The sequence below is a fragment of the Larus michahellis genome, chromosome 1 (assembly GCF_964199755.1).
Source record: "Larus michahellis chromosome 1, bLarMic1.1, whole genome shotgun sequence".
NCBI classification, from domain to species: domain Eukaryota; kingdom Metazoa; phylum Chordata; class Aves; order Charadriiformes; family Laridae; genus Larus; species Larus michahellis.
In genome coordinates this window covers 164,977,058-164,998,903 of record NC_133896.1, presented here as the reverse complement: position 1 = coordinate 164,998,903, position 21,846 = coordinate 164,977,058, and the positions used below count along the sequence as shown (strand labels likewise).

The window sequence follows — 21,846 nt, the reverse complement described above, 5'->3', positions numbered from 1 at the left end:
GAGAAATACCAAGGTTATCTGGTAGAAATGTATTTTCTCTGATATGGGCGTGGGGCATGCCAGCAGAGTGGTTACACATATAGAATCATAAACTCATAGAATCTTCATGGTTGGAAAGGACCTTTGAGATCATCGAGTCCAACCATACACACACAAAAAAACCCCTACAATCTCTGCCACTAGAGCATGCCCTGAAGTGCCACATCCAGACGTTTCTTAAACACCTCTAGGGATGGTGACTCAACCACCTCCGTGGGCAGGCTTTTCCAGTGCCTGACCACTCTTTCAGTAAAGTAATTCTTCCTAATGTCTAATCGCAACCTCCCCTGCCGCAACTTCAGACCATTTCCTCTGGTCCTGTCATTATTCACCTGGGAGAAGAGGCCAACACCCACCTCTCTACAACCTCCTTTCAGGTAGTTATACACATATATATATATACATATATATATATATATATAACCACAGCTAACAGACACACACCCACCTCACCATCAAATGAGACAGAGCTTCAGCGCTCACTGAATATAGCCCTGTGGGGAGCAGGGGGACGCACAGTTATCCCCCCCGGACACACACGCGTGCCAGGCTGCACTGCCACGGTCCCCACATGTGGAGTTGGCCCTAATACGAACTGCAGCAATACCTACACCACAGCAGAGACATACAGGTATAGTGCTGTTCTGGATATATCACCGGGTGACACATAGCACATTTGTTCATGGATGATTTGGAGCTACAGCTGCCTTGGTTTCTCTTCCTCCCACGTTAAACTGCAGCTATTTCTTGTAAAGAATTATTTTGGAGACCTAAATGGTTATTTTCTGGGTTTTTTTCCAAACAACTTTTAAATTACTTCAGGGACACAAATTCCCTGCTGCATTCCATTAGAGACTGTAGCCGCAAAGATCTACAGGATTGTTTTTCAAACACCTGAATGACACAGAGGGTCTCCTGAACCACCTTCACAGGTGATTTAGGCACCAAGGGCCAAGAGCCATGGGGTGGTCCTGCAGGAGACCCCTCCACACCAGGGCTGTGTGGAAAGAAGTGGCCCTTACCCTGTGCTCTCCCAGCTCAAATTTGCATCGATTTACTGCCAGCTCTCATCCAACAAGCAGATCTCATTTGCTGTACACATGACGATGTCTCTCTGGGCCACCACTTTCCACCATTCCTCCCTGGATACTTATGCGCTCTCCAGGTTATCTGCCGCCTGCATATTATCTGATGCCTTCCTAGCTGAAACTACTGAGAATGGCCCACTAAAAATGTTTTTAACTCAAAGGAATGACTGACGTAATGCAACAGATCATCTGCGCAGTCTCCAGCAGATACTGCCTGTGGACTTGTCTCTGCCTTCAGGTCCCACCAAGGTGAGGAGCACTGATGAGTGCCTGGAACAACAGGAAGACCAAAGAGCACCATGGCCGTGTGGCACCAGACCTCCACAAACCCGCTTACTCCCTTAGCACGGTGCAAGCACCACTGCATGGCTCCAGGCCCCAAACCAACAGAGTTGGAGCAAGTGTAGGGGTCTGAATACCATGGTTCCAGGTCTTCAGACTCCGTGTGAGTTTCCCACAGGGCTCCCATAGGTCTCCATGGCCTCTGGGTATTTCCATCGGAGTCTTGCATCTTTATCCAAAGACCGTGGTAAACACAATTCTGCAGTTTTTCAGCATCTTCTTTCCTTTGTGTGGATGTAAATCAAGAAGCAATCCACAACTTTGATGCAGGAGTATATTTTCATGACACAAGTGATGAAAATTTTAGGAGACAAAAGTAAATGTAAGAAAATTATATGGCAACATCTATTATTAATTAGGCTTTTTTATTAAACAATTACATTTCACTAAGAGCTGCCTAGATGGGATACGGCTGTTGAGGTGAATTATGTCCCACCCCATGAAAAAGCTGAGGTGTCACAATTTTTACCTAAACAATAATTTTTTTCAGTGGTGGCACGATCAATGCTACAGCCATATCTAAACAGACAGCACATTTCTGCAGATATGAGCTTCTCAGGAAAAAAACAAACCAACCACTGCCTAGAGAATTAGACGGAGCAGTGCAAATCATGCTACTAATTACTATTTCAAGTTTAGTGAGTATTTATGTGCTATCTATGCTAGCTAGTTCAGGTTTCTGTACTCTGCATTGCTGTCACTTTTGTGGTCACAGAGCAGATACCCCCAGGTTGTATCCAATAACATGTTGCTGCAGAACACACTAAAATCTGATTTCTTATGTAGTAACAGTAAAGATAACAAATACTTATTGGATTAGGGAACAATCCAGCAACCAGTCACTTATTGGTGTATTACATCTGTTGGAACAGATGATGCTTATTAGATCTGAGGATGATACAAAGCTGAGAAGGACCTGCAAGTACACTGAAGGACAAAATTAGAATTCAAAATTGTCTGGACAAATTGGGGAAAAAACAGTATGAAAACTATGATGTAACTGAGTGAAGACAAGTGAACGGTACTGCACTTAGGTAAGGATAATCAGCTTCACAAATGAAGGATGAGATGCAACTAGCTGAGCAGAAGTTCTTCATGAAGGAACTGGGCGGGAGAGGCTAATTACAGATCACAAGCTTAACAGGAATTAACTCCACTGTGGTTTTATTGTAAAATGAAGTTCCAGGTTATACCGGTAGGTACAAACAGAAGCCCATGCTGCCAAGAAGGTGAGTGCGTCCTACCAACTCAGCTCTGGGAAGACCTCAGCTGAGGTACTGTGTCCAGTCTGGGATGCCCTGCTTCAGGAAAAGAATGCTCTAGTCAGAAAAACTCCAGGGACGATGCAAATTTGATCAGAGGTCTAGACAGTGTTGCCCATGCGTTGTGGTTTAACTCCAGCCAGCAGCTAGAACCATGCAGCCTAGTTGGGACAGGGGAGAGAATCGGAAGAGTAAAAGTGAGAAAAAACTCATGGGTTGAGATAAAGACCGTTTAATAGGTAGAGCAAAAGCTGTGCACGCAAGCAAAGCAAAACAAGGAATTCATTCACTGCTTCCTATCAGCAGGCAGCTGTTCAGCCATCTCCAGGAAAGCAGGGCTCCATCACGTGTAAGAGTTATTGGGAAGACAAACGCCATCACTTCGAATGCCCCCCGCCACCCCCTTTTTCTTCCCCCAGCTTTATATACTGAGCATGATGTCATATGGTATGGAATAGCCCTTTGGTCTGTTGGGGTCAGCTGTCCTGGCTGTGTCTCCTCCTAACTTCTTGTGCCCTCCACAGTCTACATGCTGGTGGGGTGGTGTGAGAGCAGAAAAGGCCTTGAGTGCTTAGCAACAACCAAAAACGCCAGTGCACTATCACGCTACTCCCATCCCAAATCCAAAACACAGCACCATAACAGCTGCTAGTAAGAAAGTTATCCCAACTGAAACCATGACACCACAGCACTTTTATCCTGGAGAAGACCAAGGGGAAAATCTGATTTTATTAAAGTTCCTAAAAGTCTGCTGAAAAGAGGACACACAGCTTCACAACCTGAGTGAACTGGACAAGGTGTATCAGGGTTAAACTACACAAAGGGAGATTCAAGTTGAACCTCAAACTAACACAGTGCAGACAGGAACACACAGGAATAGGTTGTTTAGGGCTGTCATGGCACGTCCATCGCATGAGGTCTTCAGGAAGCAGCTGTGCAGATGCCCATCAGGACTGACCCTGATACACTCAAACTGCCTCACAGGAGAGCGTGATCTCTTGAAATACACTCATCAGCCTATTTTTTGTGTTGCTATCCCTCTGTAGGGATGGAAGTAACTCCTTTCATGGGTGATTTCAGAAACTGAGAGCTATACCAGCCAGTGAATGATTATAGGGCTGGGATATCAGGATGTGATACAGCCAAAGAATTTGCAAATGCTGAAATGAATCAAAGCGTTGGTTGGGTTTTTGTACCAAGAGGTAGAAAATACCAATCACGTAAATGCAATCACAACTGAAAACCAGAATAGAGCTGATTTCTTCCCACAACTCCTCAAACTGCAGCAATAGCCCCGCAGGCCGTGACTGAAAAAGGAGGAGCAATAGTGTGTTAAAGCCCGAGGAGCAATGGTGTGTTGGAGCCCAAAGGCTCTACGCTAACTGGGTGAGACACCACTGGGGGATGATATGGAGAGTAGCTAGGGGAGAGAGTAGCAATATGGTCATCATCAGAGTTAACATACCATGAAAGCATGGCCCTGGGGAAGAGGAGTTGTGAGGACACTAAATTAAAAAGAGAAGGAAGCCAAGAAGAAGCCACATGAGGAAGAGAAGTTTGCAGCAAGCGTAGAACCAGGAATTGTGACACCATGAAAAAAACCCAAAACAACCAAGAGATAAAGCCCTTGCTGCACTGCTGCATCAAACTCTCTCCTTAACTAAATACAAAATGCTATGGGGGTTTTTTTGCCATTGCTGAGTAACTGGAAAAGAGATCCAAGAAAAACATTGACTTGGAAGATGACAGGGGAACCACAAAGAAGCAGACACTTACCGCCTTGAGAAGAAGTTCTGGCAGATTCATCAGTCGTCTAATAGGCCCACTATGTTCATCTCAAACCCATGAGGAAACCTTGTTGGAATCTGCCCCAGAAAAGCTATCCTGATAAAGCTCAGCTCTGTGCAGTGGGACCAGATCTATATGAAAACTCCTGAATAATTCTGGGAAACACGATTTTATGGATCTGTTTGGTGTGTTCAGAGTTGCTCACAAATTATTTTGCAAGAATCTACCTGCAATTGTATCAGCCCTCGCTGAAGTTCCAAGAGGAAATGCAAAGAGAGGCTGTAGCTAATTCTTTGTACTATTTTCCTCAAGCAAATGAGCTGTGGTTCCTCTTTAAAGTAGCATATGCGTATCTTGCACTTGTAGGATAGGCCTCCCACAATAACACAGCTCTGAAAGTTTGCTCAAAACTTGCACAGGGTTGCATTCACGTACAGCACTGAAAACCTAAAGAAGAGTATGAGCTTAGTGCACCTCACAAACTCAGTTCCTTTTTGGTTTTCCCTTGCATGAATCTTTTCTCCCGGCTCAGAATGAAAACTGACCTATTTTTACTCCATCCGTAGTCACTGTTGCCAAAACTTCTGATTTTATCATGAATTTATGACATTAATTCATTGATATTAAAGTATCAGCTACTAGAATCAAGAACATGGGACTCCTGGCTTCTGTTAAAAAACTGCGAATGTTTAATGTATGAGGAAGTAGCGAAAAGAAGCAACGATATCTAAAGACTAAAAGGCAAACCCAATAGCCGACGTTGAGACACAAACCCTCACGGTTTTCAGGCCTTTAGTGTTTATCTTTGAAGGCCAGTGGTGAGCAACCCCTATGCTGATAAAGATCATATATAAAACTCACGATTCTGAAGCATTTTGTTGAAACTTCCAGCTCCACTAATTACAGGTTGGGCTCAACAAACTCACAGAAGTAGGAACTCCAGAAGACCTTCAGGTAGAAAGAGACAAGTTACTCTACAGGTGAGACCTGCCTCCCCACACCCACACCCCCAAACTACCTATCTACATCTGCGCATTCACTGAGGGAGGGAGCGTGGGCCCACGCCTGAGCTGGGCGCACGTGTCCAACTATTACTGTATGGAGATGGGGTCAGCATTTGCTGACAAACTGGCTGCTGAGCCTTTTTTGGGGACTCTCGTGCCACCCAGGCAGTGGCCAACCCCCTTAACACCTACCTCTCTGGTCTGCCCTTAAAAATCTGCCTCTCTTCAGGGACCTTTCAGGGGGTCTGATGGGGTTTGCTTCGGATACTCCATGGAGCAACTAGATTCACTGCCTAGAAAAGATGACGTAAATCAAAACATCCAGAACAAATGTGTCTACTCGGACATGCACCAAAACGACTAACTCAGTTTTAGGACACGTACTGAAGAATAATGAATCGATCACACATGAGATGAAGACTTAATGCTGCCCCTTTTAAGAAAATGCATATATAAGAAATAAATACAAGACAAGTGCATTATTTTAATTTACAGCAATCAAGGCATCTTACAATTTAGTTCAGTTCTGAGTATTTTGCTCAAAAATAACCACTTGAAAAGAAAATATTATTGTAACTGTAATACTATTTTTGTATTGATGCCTACAAAATCTAATGCTTGTGAAACACACGACCCTGATGCTTATACTCCAGTTATTAAAAAGGAGTTAAACTTATTTCCTTTCAAGTCTGACTTAGGAAAAAAATGTCTATGTGACTTGTGACAGATATTGCAAGACTTTTGTACCTTAATAAAAACAGACTTCATTATCTTCACTTTCTCTTAAGTCTTGTGATTGAATTGGTTTATTTTTGAACATCATAAGGAGAAAGAAACAGTCAAATGGAATAATAAATTAGCTGGTTTTAGTTTATTTTACTGTGGTTTTTTATATCCTGAAACTGACTTCCCCTGTTTTGAACCTACATCTGAACGACAGCTATTTAACTTAACTTTATTGACAGATGAGAATTTCTTACAAAACTTGGACATGCAATGGAAGCTTTTCGTTAAAATTAATAACACCACCAAGGCTTCCTGTTTGCTTTTATGGGAAGGAAAGAAAACTTTGTTGTGAAATGCCGTAATATATGAGCAGAAGTCCACCAAAACCCCACTAAAAACAGTAAAAATCAGGTCATGTGCTAAACCTTAATATTTTCACTTAGATTTCTTGATGCTTTGGGGAATGGTTCAATCAAATTTTCACTCTTAATAAAAAAAAGGGACCAGGAGCAATTATTCTTTTTAAATTTAACCACCATCTTCGATTAAACACAACGACCTTATTACGTGACAGGGATGGCTATCTGACTGCATAAAGTAGTTAAAAAACATCAGCTCTCAATGGGTGATCCCCTTCCTTTGAACAGTTAATCTGCAATGCCAGGAAAGAACATTAATGAGATGATAACAACAGAAAGCTGTCCCGATTTGCAGAGCTACCAAACTGGCCATCCTCTGAAATAAACCCATGGGAATGGAGCCTTAATGCTCCTTTCTGGTTAGAAAATTAAATTATGTCTGAGAGAAGACTATGGTATGCCTACTCCTATTATCTCCATCTCTTTCAAACTGTAAAAAACAAGCAAAAAAAACCAAAACAAAACACCAAAACAAACCTAAACCCTGGGGACTGGAGCACACAATTGAAGGTGGCAGGTACGGCAACTTAATAAGTAGCTGTTGGTGGAGCCACAGTAATTGCGTTCACACTAGTTGTCCTCTCTAGTTGTAGGGTAAAGCGCATTAATTGAATCTCGTTCTGCTGGAATGAAATCTAGTTTGTTTTCCTTCACAACACAAAACAGTCTCTCGGGAAGCAATAGGTGAGGGTTTAAACTGTTTCAAGCTGAGGACAGCATTAACTCTGTTCCTCTTTCATGACTGAGTCTCTGGCAGCTAGCAATTATAAAACAATTTGCATTTCTAGTCTGGATTTGCTTTCTACAAACTTAGTGAGCTGAACTGGCTCAGCACAGGGGCCGGCAGCACCAGCATGGATGCAAAAGGGAGAAAGGCGGAGTGGGTCTGGGCAGGGTTGGGGAGCTAACACAGCAAGAGACCATTTCAGATTTTAGCTCCCCGATTCTAAATACGCTCAGATGAAGGCTATAAGCAATTTAAACCACGGAGAAAAGAGCTGCCCACACAACATTTCCAATCAGCTGGTTTAAGATCTCCCCGTTCAGCATGCTTGACCACTGGGAATCCAAGTGCTAAAGTCTCAATTTTGCTAAGAATTTCCAAGCGCCTACCTCAGCTCTGTGAATTGTCTTCCCAAAATCAGGTACCAGAAGTAAAGCACAGGAATGCTGATCAACGTCACACTTACTACACTCAGTGGAACAGCTGAGCTTCAGCCTCCGTGCACCCTAGTTTACCAGCTTTGTGTGCTAAGCCCAGGATGGTACATGGGCAACTCTCTACACTTAGAGAACTGTTAAGCCCAAGCAGTGCAGACACTGATGACTGCAATTCATCACTGCGAATTCGGACTCTGATCTTACAATGAGGTCTATGGAGAGCTGCCACCCCATCTTTGCGCACGGCTCCCCTGGCTGCAGTGAGGCTTAACACAAACACAAAAATCATCTCCCTTGGAGCTCACCCTAGGCTTCACCACTACAAAACAAAAGCATACCTACTACACCTTCAAAACCAAGCGTTTAGATTTCCTTAAGAACAAACCAAAAAATCCCAACAAACACAAACTGGCCTGCAAGCAGTGAAGTTAATGAAACCTAGCTTCCATAACACGCTCTTCCAGTGCAGTAAGTTAGATCCCACTCCACACCCTCCACCAGGCTGGAGAGGGCGCTTGCTCTCACCAGTCAGGCTCTTGGGAGATCAGAGCTGCCAACAAGGACTGAGGAAGTCCAACCTCCTTTGCCTTTACAAGTGCACTCAGGTGGTTCCTGCTCTCCTCTAGAAAGCTGCTGTTTTCATGTGAACAAAGATATCAAACACCTACAATTTTGCAATCAGTAAAAAAAGGGGACAATACTACTGCTAGGATGCAAGGGAAATTAACTGTGATCACCTGAAAATGCTAAGGATAGGGTCAGAAAAGTCAGTCATGTTTCCCTCCAGTTATTTGCATCCTGAATTTCATAACAACTTTATGGACAGTTCTAATAAGACAACTAATTTAGCAAGAAATACTAAAGACTAAACATAATCTAAATCCTTAACACGGGTTACACTTCCTAAAATAGTGTAATGACACATGGTTAGGAGCAATCCATGTGATGACAGAACCGCATTGACAGCCTGAAAGTAAAAAATTGACAGAAAGCAAGGACAGGAAATCACTGTTATTCTACTAACATGCACTTAAAACAGCTCCTAACCATGGAAAACAAGCATACACTAGAATAGTTTGTAGAATAGACAGGCTCTATTTCACACATTCTCTTGTGCTTCTGTGTCAGGAGACCACCATCGGCTCTCAGAGGGAGGGGTCTATAGATTTCCCCATTTTTTGTATTGCTCTGGTTTACATCTTGCCACTGATACTGTTACCACTGAAGAATTAGCAAACCCTGGCTTTGGAATGGAAATAGATGTTAAAGGCCTCGTTCCTCTTTCATACACATACCCTAACGAGCAGTCAGAGCCTACAATAGCTAGCAAAAGCCTTATGAAATGGTATGTTGGTTTCCGCATAAGATAAAAATAAATTATATATATTGAGAAACTCCAGCCTGTCATAAGACAGTGGGGCTAGCCACAGACTGCTAAAGCTTGAAATGAGACAGTTCGAAAAAAAGACACAAAAAGACTTGAGAAGTGAGCAATAAAACTGAAGTTTCTAAATCCTAGGAAGCTGGCAAAAACTGGCAGTGTACAACACAGAAGGACTACATGACTCCCGAGTCTCCTGTGAGAAGCTGCAAAGGAAGTCACGCTGGGAAACTATGCTGTGGGCTGAGACATTGGCCTGGCAAGCCTTGCCCCGTTCAGTCTTTTGTGGAAGGAAGTTTCTCTTCCACTGGATTTTTTTCTTTTTTTCCCTCCACTTTTTGGTAGAGAATAGCAAGAAGTATATGCAATGTGCATAAAAGAAAGATTGGCAGCACCTAAACAGCCCCATGTTCTCCACCTCACTATAAATAAGTCCACATAACTGATAGTCTATTTGTTTTTAGGGCTCTGATACTGTATTTGTTTTTAGGGCTGAGCCTCCAGCATGTATCAGCTGAATTTTCAATGTTGTCGTTTTCCCCAGATGAATCAAAATCAACCAAAGGTGAAGGGTAGAAAAACAGAGCAACAGTAAGGTGTTCAGCCTCTCAAGTGAAGTGGCTGAGATCCTTGGGAACAGTCATCCATTCAAGGCACCCAGCACCCCCTCTGGATGACCATCCTGCCTTTTATTTTCCATCCTCCGTGCTATATATACCGTCCCTCTATATTTTGGTTTGGTACATGTCTCTTTAGTCCCTGTATACACCACCCCACTATCATTAAGTGAAATAATGCTTTGCTGCCCATCAAACTCAGCTACCTACGAGACGGAACACCTGGCGTAATTCTTTCCAGTGGGAGCATTCCTGTTACTTCATGAACTGTTGCCTTCTGACTCTGATCATCATCCCCATCACAAACCAGGGAGTCAACCGCTTCTTTCTGAGAAGTACTGAACATCAGGAGATTGTTCCAGTCTCGGGATGAGTAAGAAGGGAGGCCCACATCTCCCTTCAACACAGATCACTTAGATAGATTTTGTATGATTGCACATCATCTTCCTGTTCTGAAGTGCAATGCATTTTAAAGCCTGTTTGACATGTTCATCTTTCACTGTTCTTAACGGAAGGTGAAACCCTCAGTCCTCTGAGATAGGAAAAAGCTATCTAGATTATAATCAGTTTAGATCCATGCTCTTCTATCAGCGTTGTTCATTAGTGTAAATGCCAACTCGCTTGAGCTTTACTCTATCTTGGCTTATTGGTTACTCATAACCCTCCTCCGCATTTGCTTTTCCTAGGTTAATCAGACAAATATTCCTAGTGTACTCTTGTAGATAGGCTTTGTTCTTTTCCAGTAACCTTCTTGGGTGTATTTCTGTACAAGTTCCTCTTTCCCGGAGATGGTTTTTAAGGACTGGACACAGTAATGTCTCACGAGTCATCCAGAAGCTTGACTGTGTGCACACCAGAGTCATATGTTTTTTCACAAGCGTATTAAACTAGCAACTTCCTTTCATCATTGACTAATAAACCCAGGTATTTTCCTATTAGTCTGCTGGAGGCTTCCCAGATTTATACAACAAATACTTATTAATCCATACATGCAGTATCTTGCATTTTGTGCTATTACGTGCTATTGTAGGCTCATTTCTATTGCTTGAAGGTCTCAAGTCACCAATGAGATTATTCATTGAAGTTATTACTCATTTCTGACTAGACTGACCAGGCTCTGCATCATTTACAAATGGATTCTGACAGTCCTGTAAAAAATTCCATGTACCTCTTTGGCATTGAGTTGTATTTACATCACACAGACGTGGGGGGGTCTGGTTTTGCTTTAGTGGTTCTTGCCTACATGGGCATTGCAAGAAGCCAGCGAATAATCTTCTTTCTTCTAGACAGACCGTAGCTATGGGCATCCTACTAAGACAGATTTGTTTTGAAGCTTTGCAGTTCAAAAAAAACCACCACCCCAAAACAAGCAACACAGAGAGGAAAAGCCAAACTGTAACAGCACAAGGCCCAAGAAAAACACTAGAAAGTTCAAAGCACTGCATGGGGCAAGCATTTATCCAAGAGACTCAGACTGAGGACAAACGAGCTCCAAAAAGCCAGAAACACATCTGCCACCCAAAAATTCCCAGTTATGTTCAGAAACACGAAAAGAGGTCAACAAGGAAGCAGAACTAGACTTGCCTAAGAAAGCAGGCTGACACCTTAGGCCTCATTTAAGATGACGATGTGACAATGCGGAAGGAAGAACAGCACAGTAAGAAATGCAACCCCAGAAGCAAGCTCCTTTCCTGACAGCTTTCAGAAAGCATCTGAACAGCAGACTGCTCTGCTGAACCTTAAACCACTGCTCAGCCACCGCTCTGGCTGAACCTTCAGCCTCTAATGGAAATAAAAGTCTTGTCTCCCTATATCAAATCTTTCCAACCAAGGACGTTTGAGGAAAAAAAAAAAAAAAAAAAAAAGGCTTAAGGAGTCTGTCTCATAGTAGAAAGACAAGCACACAAATGCGAGCATCTTTCCAGCGTGATGCTGGCTCCCGTGAGAAACTGTTTATGTCTTCTCATCGATCATCTCCATTTTCATTACTGTTTATACGGAGTATTTTTCTCAAACTCTACCACCATCTTTCCTGGCCCGCAGTCTATCTGTCAGAAGGGGACGACGAGGCAGGCTCTCGTTAGTAACGATCACGGTGTCCCTCACGTGTGCATCCAGAGGGACGGCTCACAGGAGCCGTGCCTTAAATTTTATGAATCCCCTTTACTTTTGCATACATCAGTGGGATTAACGGGGTGGCCCCGGGTCCCCCGCAGACACCGGAGAACCCCCAGATTTACAACAGCAAGAACTCACGACGCCAGAGCCCCATTCCGCGGCACACCGGCAACCGGGACCGGGGAGCCCGCAAGGGGATTTCCCCTGCGGCGGCTCGCATAGGCCTCTTCCCCCCTCCTCCCCTCACGCCCGCCTGCCGGGACAGTGGGCAGCGCGGGGGCCGCCGCTTCAACCGACCACCCTTTACCCTCCCCCGGGGCGACGCTAGCTCCCCTTCGGGCTACAGGCCGCTCCCAGGGTAGGCGCGCCGCCCTCGCTCCCCCCTCGGCGGCTGCCCCGGCCCGGAGCCCCGGCCCCGCTGCCGCCGCCAGCCCCTGACAGGCACTTCCGCCCAACCCCGCTCCCCTCCCCCCATCCCACACTCCCATTGGCTCGCCCCTCCCGGCGCGTCACCGCGGCGCGGACGCCGGTTGGCCCGCCGGGCGACGCGTGCGGCGGAGCTGGCCGGCGGGGCGGGGGGCGGGCCCCGCTGTCTCCACGGCGACAGCGCCGGCCGAGGGACGGGGACTGGGCCGCCGCCCGCCCGCCCGCCCGCCGCGTCGCTGCTGCCGTCGGCGTCACGTGCGGCTGCCGCGCCCGCCGGTTGGCCGGCGCCCTCCGGTGAGGATGGGGAGGGGGGGGACGCAGGGAGGTGCCACGTGACGGGGCGTCGCCCTCCTCCCCGCTCTTTCTTCCTCCTCGGCGCCCCGCCGCGCGCCGGCCGGTTGGCTGTTGCCGTGGCGACAGGGGAAGGAGGGGGCGGGGCCGGCGCCCCACCTCGGCCGCGCCGCAGCCCCGTGAGCGCGGCCCCGCCGCCGGCAGCGCCGCCCAGCAGCAGCCGCCGCGGCCGGCAGCATCCGCCGGGCGGGCGCGGAGCGGAGCGGGGGCGGCGGTGGGCGAGGCAGGGCAGGGAGGGGCGGCCCATGGCGGGGGGGTGAGGAAGGGCCGTCGGCAGGTGCGGGTCGGGCGGGCGGGCGGTCCGCGCTGGCGGCGGCGGGAGGATGCGGGAGTACAAGGTGGTGGTGCTGGGCTCGGGCGGGGTGGGGAAGTCGGCGCTCACGGTGCAGTTCGTGACCGGCACCTTCATCGAGAAGTACGACCCCACCATCGAGGACTTCTACCGCAAGGAGATCGAGGTGGACGCCTCCCCCTCTGTCCTGGAGATACTGGACACGGCGGGCACCGAGCAGTTCGCCTCCATGCGGGACCTCTACATCAAGAACGGGCAGGGCTTCATCCTCGTCTACAGCCTGGTCAACCAGCAGAGCTTCCAGGACATCCGACCCATGCGCGACCAGATCATCCGCGTCAAGAGGTGACTTGCCCGGCGGCCGCCGCTCCTCCGACGGCCGCGCCCGACGCCCACCTGCGGCCCGGCCCGCCGGGGCCTGCCGCCCGCCCGCCCCTCCGTCCCGTCCCCCCCTCCCGCCGCCTCCGTCCCCTCCTTCCTCCGGGCCGGGCCGCCCCGCGGTGCCCGGATCTCCGGCCCGGGGGCTGCCCACGCCCTGCCCGCCCTCCCGCTCAGGTGCCTGCCCCGCGGCTTCCTTCCCCCGCCCGCCTCCTTCCCTCCTTCCCCGGTGAGCCCCGCCGGTGCCTCGCCCGCAGCCCCGTGGCGGTGGGGGGCGGGGGGGGGCTGGCCTCAGCCGCAGGGGTGGCGGAGCCGGGGCAGGGGGCTCCGGCGGGTCCCGCTGCTCTCCCGCCCTCCCTCTCTCCTTCCCCACCCCTGTGCGGTAAGTTCGGGGTGTTCCTGCGTGAAATATGGCAGACGGCCTGGGTGCAGGCTGGAACCGGGGGGCGATTGGGGCGGGGAGCAGTTCCCCGAGCGTTGTACGGGGTCAGCCCTCGAGTGCACTTTCTGTAGTGGACGTGCCGTCGCTGATCCGCAAAGGGAAGTGCCCGGGTGTTTCCGTGCAGCACACATGCTGTCAGAGGCAGGTAGAGATCTGCCTTTTCGGATACCTGCGTGGTTATTTCCGTGAACTTCCCCCTCCTCTTAAAAAGTGCAGAACGCAAAACCCCCTTTTCTTGGTAAAGAGATGATGGCTGGGAGCGTTAGGCCTTCTGTATGCCAGTGTCGCTCTTAAATTTCCCACGGTCGCCTTGCCAGCCACTCTGTTAGGAGCGAATCCACAGTGGTGAAACACCGGTGCACACTGCCAGTTTGTTTGTATAACCACTACGTTGTTTAGATATGCGTCAATCAGTCAGATGTCAGCCGCTGAAATGCAGCCAGTCACGCCGAAAGAAGGGTAGATGCACCATTTGAAATCGTAGCAACCGTTTGAGCCACAGCGTGGATGAGAAAATGCCGCTGGCCAGATCGTCGCAGACCGAGATCTCTTATTGCCCGTGGAGGGAGGTTGTACTTATGTCGCAGAAGTGGTTGTAGCTTTGGCTTGGGCGTCTGAAAGGGAAACCCTTGTAAATAACTTAGTTGGACCACAGCTGTTGGATTTGCATCTTAATGTGGAGTGGACCATAAAAGGTGATAATGGCTAATCATATGGTCGGGTATGGTCTGTTCACAGGAACTACCATTCCAGAGCCAAGGCCTGGGGAAGATGTGTTTTGAAATTGGGGAGGAGGGTGAGTAGGGGAAAGGGGAGGGAGGAGACAAGGCGCTGATATTTTTAGAGACTTGCAACTTTCTCATAGTAGGTGTTTCTTAATGTGCATCCTAACTTTTTCACTGGGGGTTTCTAAAGACCAATGTAATGAAGTTATTTTGAATCTATTATGGAAAATGCACTTTCCATATCCTTGTGGTCCTTACCGTTCACACATATTTTATAGAAGAACAGTTTTTCTTTAAGCAGTTAGAGTAGGCTTTATTCATTGATAAACACTTCTGGTTTTCCTGTGTTCAATCAGTGCTATAAATTCATTTGGTCTCTGAATGCCCCTCGCTGTGGCTTTTGCAGCTTGCATTGTGCCTTGCAGTGGAGTGTCTGCATTCAGACCCCAGCTGACAAGCTGTAGGTAGGTGAAGCAGAATAGGAAGCAACTTACACTTCCATAGTTACGTTGACTCAGCACTGCTCAGAGTGGGTCTAAATGCTGCTCTTATTTTTCTTCTGCCATCTCTTTTACTGCAGGACTTCAACTTTTGGCTTTTGGTTAGGTACTTTGTGAAAGACATACGAGCAGTGTTTTAATCCTAAATTTCACTTATGCAAAGTAATAAAAAAGCAGCTGAAATCCTGAAAATTTTAGCAAGCCCTCAAAACTTTGAGTTGTAGCTGAAAGGGATATGCTGTTGACTTGCAATATTAAAAAGGTGTAGTTTCAGCAAGTGTACCAGGTTTTTCCTCGTGAACCTCATCTTATATTTGTGGGTGGTGGTGTTATGTTTTGGAACCTGACTTAGGTTCGCAGGCAGTATAAGACCTAATGCGCTGTTGACTTAAGCTTGAATCCTTTTTACTAGTTTAACTGGAAGAATGCATATTTACAGATATAATATGTATTTACAGATATAATACGTACAAGGACTTCTAAATTATAATTTACAGTTGCGCAAATGCATTTAATCCGTGTTGAGAGGCAAATAGTCATAGTCCTGTTTACATAGGGACTCTGGATGAGATGTACCTGAAAACAACAACAGTATGGTTATAACAACACAAAACTATGATCTAAAAATCTTTGAACTTTCATTGTATTTGAAAACCAATTGACCGGGTCTCTAACTGGTACCTCTGCATTTTACACATTGTCCTTGCTATTTATTTTTTTTTTAATGGAAGAATCCCTGTGTTACTACATAATTAGAGAGTAATTTTAATTATTCTCCCAAGAAGTAGAAAAGCCCGGTAAAATTCACTCTTCAGGTTAAGGGATACGCGCTTGAGTCTTCTGCTTCCCTGGTCTAACCGTACCACATACCAGGCCAAACTAAGCTAAGGGTGTCCTTCGCTCCACCTGGTGAAGTTGAGTTACTTTATAGGAATGAATGACATGTTCATGAATGAAAGAGAGGAAAGCGGTGGGCCTTTACTTAACTCTTAGAAGCTTAATGGCTAGAAGAGGTTGAGATCACTCTTGCCAGTAGAGTTTCTGTTCTCATTAAATAGCTATTTAATATTAAAAAATGCATAAATAGACTTAGAAACAGGACTGAAATCCAGGTCTCCCAGTTTGCAGAGAAGCCTCCTTATGGCAAAACTATAAAGCCAAGCTTCCCTGCGTAGTGTGGCAGCCTTGCATCCCTTTCAGTCATGGTGCGCAGCTTTATCAAGAGCGGAGGATGCCTCCATAGCTTTTAAACAGGTAATTAAAGCTCTTCCCTGGGAAATGGTTTAAATGTAAACTGTATTCTTCTTTTCAAAGTAAGTAAAACATTTTTGTCTAGATCTTTTGAAGAATGAGTCAAGGTGCTTTACCTTCAGTAAGGGAGCCCTGTCAGTTTTGAGTGGATGGGTGCACCCCCAGCAGCTCTGCCTAGCCACAGGGTGAGGAGAAGGAAAAGGTTTCAGGAGTACTCGCTGTACTCTGGGCCAGTTTTCTACTGCACGGAATGCTGCCAGCATTGGATGAAGGATCTTGGTGGTACAAAATCACAGCTGCTGTTCTTCTTCCTCCAGATGCTGTGTCTTACAATAATTTCTACCCAAGGAGTGGCCTGGCTGTAGCTTGTGTTGTACAAAGCAATCGCTTCTGCAGTCAGCTGTTCTCGCAGTGCCTGCGACTAGCCCTGCTTATCTGGAATGTGTGCTTTAGTGTCAGTACGTGGGGGGCAGGAAACTCATGAAGGGGGACGTGCCCTAGGAGAGTGAAGCTGTGGATGCCTCGTTTGGCTGGGTAAGGAGTGTAATCGGGAGGTAGGAGGACAGAGTGGTTGGTGGGTTGTGCAGAATGAGGCCAAGGGTATAAGGTTGATAAGGGTTTAGGAACTTGAGAGTGCCTTCATGCTTGTTTGAAGCTGTTATCGCTGATGATGATAGCTAAATAAACAATTTGGGAGCTCCTATTCACAGTACAATTGACTGCTTATCTGAAATGCATTGTTCCAATGCCATGATCTTAGTGTTTCAGGCACCTAGTACCAGTTTCTGGATCCCACGTGTGCCAAATATGTTCATTAAGCCTTTTTTCTTCTGATTCTTGCAAACGCTTAGGGTTTGTAGTATTGGGAAGATGGAGTGTATATAAGGATAATATTTTCCATGTGATAGCTTAAAGGATACTCCTTATTTTCCGTGTACAAGACCGATAAAGGAAGTCAACTGCTGCTTTACTGCCTCTTAGTGAGATACCACACAAAATTATGTTATCTGTGCCTTTGTACGTGCCACAACTCTGTGACCTTCTTTCCCTCCAAAATGGATTTGCAAGCTTGGCAGCAAAGAACTGTCCGCTGTTTATGCGGCAGACAGAACTCACTGTAGTTTCAGGATGAGCTGTTTTCTGGAGAAACCTTTTATTTGTGAGACCAAAGCTAAACTGGATGCGTGGGCCCATGCCAGTGAAGGCCTGCAGTGAAGGAAGAACAGAAGCTGTCAAATGAAACAGATTGGAAGTGGTACACCCCAGTTAGATATCAAGGTTTAGAAATAAGTAGTGAGTACGCAGATTAATCAGTGTAACTTTTTTTATTTATTTATTTTTTGTGGAAAAAAGACTTAACTTCTGACACTTTTGTGTGTGTCTTTTGTGTGATTAGAAAGCTCTCTGAAGAGAATCTTCTGATATTTACCATATACAGAATTTTAATTTTGGGTATGACTTTCCCAATGTTTTTCTCCCATGAAGGTATGTTTAAACCTCCATGGGTATGTATCCTAGATGCTTACATAGCCTTCAATAATGTAATTTCTCAAACTGTCCTACAGACTTCGTATATATTTTTAGTAGAACCTCATGAAATAGAAAAGCGTTATTATTTCTATTCAAGCAGAAAACTAAAGCACAGAAATTTTGAGAAATGCTTTATTTCAAGTATTGAAAAAAAAACTTTTCATTGATCCATTGCTTTTTCTTTAGGAAGCAAAGACCAGAAAATTTATTAATTTAGATTGGCTGAAAATGCAGACCTAAATGATACAGGTGTATTGATATGAAATATTACAGAAATGTGTCTCCAAATCGAGAATGTTTTTTGTGGTGGGATTTATCATCAGGCTGAAAGTCTGCCTCCCAGTCTAGCGATTTTATGTGGTAATTTAAAACATACAAGAGATGTAATTATTGAAATTTATTAATTGTGAAATCAGCATCTTGAGTCAATGATAATTGATGTATTTAGTGACTTAATGATGATTAAGTCTGAAAAAACTATACTTGAAATTACAAATTGCTCAAATGTCTGGTTTGAAAATGTTGCTTTCCAAGTACTATGAAAACTGTGTGGCTTTTATTCAAAGACCATTTAGCACATTGGAGTCCAGATCGTCATGAAAACTAGATAATATGATCATACAGACGACTGTCAGTAAGCGTAGAGTGAGAGTTTTGAAGAAATAAAATAGTTTAGTTTGTTCTTTAGCGCTTCATTGTAATAAGTACTCTTCAAGCAAGGTTGATTTTACCAGTTTTCTGAAATTCTATGCGTTTCTTCTATTTTCTTTTTTTTTTTTATTTTAAGAAAATATTTTTCTGATTTTGAGAACTATTTAGAGAATTCTTCATAAATACTGCTGTGACACGTTCAACCACAAAAGGGCCTTCAACCTTCCAGGAAGAAATACCTAAGTGTTCAGAATTGAAACCTGGAAAATGCAATTCCTTCTGAAGTACTGTATGCAAAAGATTGACAAAAGTCTAGGGACTTTCATAGGTGCTAGCAAGACACGTAGAGATGTTAGAAATAGGAACAGACTGAAATCGTGAAATCTTTTTTTAGCAAGGGGTGGTGTTTTTTTTTTTCTTACCCAAGCTGCCAGCCACTCTTGTGCACCCATCAGATGAAATTTAGCACTTTACTGCAAGAACAGATCAGTGGATTTTAAATCCTGTCACACACATGTACGTATTTCTTAGAAAATGTAGGAACCTGAATGCAGACATCAGCCATCGTGTTAAAATATTTAAGAGGTATACTGGCCTCTTTTTTTTTTTTTTTTTTTTTTTAAAGGGACACCTATGGGTAGTTGTTTCTCAGCTGAGAACCTTATTGATTTACAAGAAGAAAATGCAAATAATTTCAGCATCTCTAGAGTTATAAAGATCTGGTAAACACAAGTAGTCAGTCGTATCAAATTGACCTTGTATGTAACACCAGACCCTTCAGCTCTGTGGCCATCTCCTGTGTCTTATTGGGGAACTGATATGTAGACCATCCCCTAGAAAGTGTCTATAATAAAAAGAGTACAGGTTTGCAGGGTACAGGACATTACTGTAAAATTTATATAGTTTTAAACTCAGATTTTTAGTTTCTCTTTGTGCTCTCATGCTTTTAAAATAACTTTACAACACTTCTTTACAGCTCTATAGAGTTTAGATCTTTTTTGTTTTTAGTGAATCTACCTTTGTTTTAATTTGAGATTAATGAACTAATTCTGTCAGACAAAATTATAGGCTTCTTGATTTAACTGGGGAATTCATACAGAGACAAGCCTCTAAAAAATGTCTCTGACAGTGTGCAATTTTAAGCTATAGAAGAATTAGAAGAATATTTTAAAGTTGCTTGGTTTAGTCTTAAACTTGGTTATTTCAAGGTGCTCGGGCATCTTTGGATCATGTTACCTTTATTGTTTTCCTGTAGAAGCTTTTGAATTAAATTCCATACTTGCAGAGTTCTCTTGATCCCCTTCCACCACCCCCCCCTTCTTGATAACGTGAAATATTTGTGCTACTTTAAGTTACTTTCTCTGGAAACCGTGAAAATCTGAGACAATGATTATAACCAGAGTCTTCTAATGTTTTGTTTGGGTTTTCTTCTGGCTGCTTTGCCCCTCCCCTCCCCCCCCCACCCCTGCCAGCTAATTGTAGTGGTATTACTTTCCAAGATTTATTTATTTTTCTTTGTAAGGTAAAAGTGACATGATAGCTTCCCTATGTGGGCACTGAAAATAAATCTTTTTATCCCCTCCTGCTTTTTAGGTGTTCTTTGGACTTTTATTGAAAAAGCCAGGTAGGCAAGCTCCTTTTGTATGCATGTTTAGTTTAGATTGTGCTAGTTTAGATGTGCTGGCATATTTTTTTATGATGCTTGTATCACTTAGCATCATCTTCTCTTTTCGGGTCTTAATTGCTCCTGTAGCTCATGTTGTTGTAGAGGTGTGTGAATAAATATGGATAGCTACAATTGTAGAATAGTATGTGGCAAGACTTCTTAAATTTGTTTTCAGTTGTGCAGTGTTGCTTGGTCGTGTCTGTGTGGTAAAACCGCTATTTAATGTGGTAAAGACCCAATATAACAGTGACTTTAATGGCTTTCGTAGTTGAGCACAATAATATATCATTAATGCTTGGGGTTGAATGTTTTCTATCTTGCTATTCATTAAGCTGTTTTGACACAGATTTTTGCAATGAATATTTGGAAAATTTTATCAAAAAAAGAATCATTGCTCATTAGAATTTCTGTTTTGCCTTTGAATTTCTGTTTTGCCTAGAGGACAATAATTCTTTAAATGCTGTTTTTTATAGCCAACACAGTTGGCAGTAACTTGCATCTTTTATTTCAAAATAACCATGATTCTCTACTCTTCAGTTGGATAGTATGTGGATAGAAACAAATTTTGTTGTTTGGTCATACATAAAACATTCCTGGTAGCAGTATGTTTAGTTGAAACTCTTATGTTAGCAGGCATGATTTTTGGACTGAAATTTCAAAAATAGACATTCTTTGGTGTTTGGAAGTTTTTTAGACAAATAAAATTTGAAATGTCTGAATGGGTGGCTCTCCCAAAAATCATTAAACCCATTCCTTTTCTAGTTTTCCCCTTAATAATTCAGTGTCACGCTTTTAGTTTTTGCACCTAAGAACAAACCTGGGGTTACTGGTTATTTCATTTCTGAAATATTGGAAGTGTTGCTCAAACATTTTTTTTCCTTTTTTGCTTCTTGTAAATTGTGTAGGTGGTATGTGATGATAACGTTTTAAGAGAGAATAGGGAAGCAATTGGGACTGCAGTGCTAAATTATCCAGGCACATAGTGACTTGTACAAAGATTTATGTGATTGTTAAGGTAATGAGAGCTATAGCTATCTGCTTCTTCATATTTTTATTCATTAGCTTCCTGTTGCTCTGTTTTTGTTTTTTTTGTTGGTGTTTCTTTTATTTTTTTTCTTCCAGAGGCTACCAATACAAGACTAGTATTTAGGTTTTGCTGCACTAAGGCAAACAGTATAGTCTAGGTAGAGTATACAATGATGAGTGCAACTCGAACACTTTCTTTGTCAATGGGTTGCATTTTAGCAGCTGTGTTGTCTTAAATCCTAGTCTAGACAAGAGAATTAAAGGTGCGATATGAGCATGTTATCCTTTCTCAGTGTTAATGTCATGGGCTAGCTCAATTAGTTAGTGCTGTACTCTTAAAAATGCAATGGTGACAATATTTTAATCTTGTCTTGATTAGGCCTAGACTAGGTAAAAAATCAGGTAAAGGACAAAAAAAAAAGATGAAGTGTTTTTAGAGTTGATTAGCTGGTTTTGAAACATCACTTTCATCATGTAGATAGAGCTTTAACATCTTTTAAAATATTGTTATTATCTTCTGCAAAAAGTCGGGGTAATGAGGCAGACATTAAAGCATTTTAAAATATTAGAATGTAATAGCTTAGGTAGTGGTCTGGGGTAAAATAAAATAGAACTCTTACGTTATAGAATGGTTTGATAATTTCCCATTATTGTTCTGGTTAA

The 21,846-nt window shown here is 44.1% G+C and overlaps 1 protein-coding gene across 1 annotated transcript in view; it reads left to right on the top strand.

Moving 5' to 3' along the window:
- The first annotated feature begins 13,004 nt into the window (after positions 1–13,004).
- RAP2A (RAP2A, member of RAS oncogene family) overlaps positions 13,005–21,846 on the top strand; it is a 30,281-nt gene continuing 21,439 nt past the window's right edge. The window contains exon 1 of the mRNA XM_074562666.1: positions 13,005–13,359. Coding sequence (XP_074418767.1) covers positions 13,046–13,359 — 314 coding nt within the window. The 5' untranslated portion in view covers positions 13,005–13,045. The remainder of the gene's footprint in view (positions 13,360–21,846) is intronic.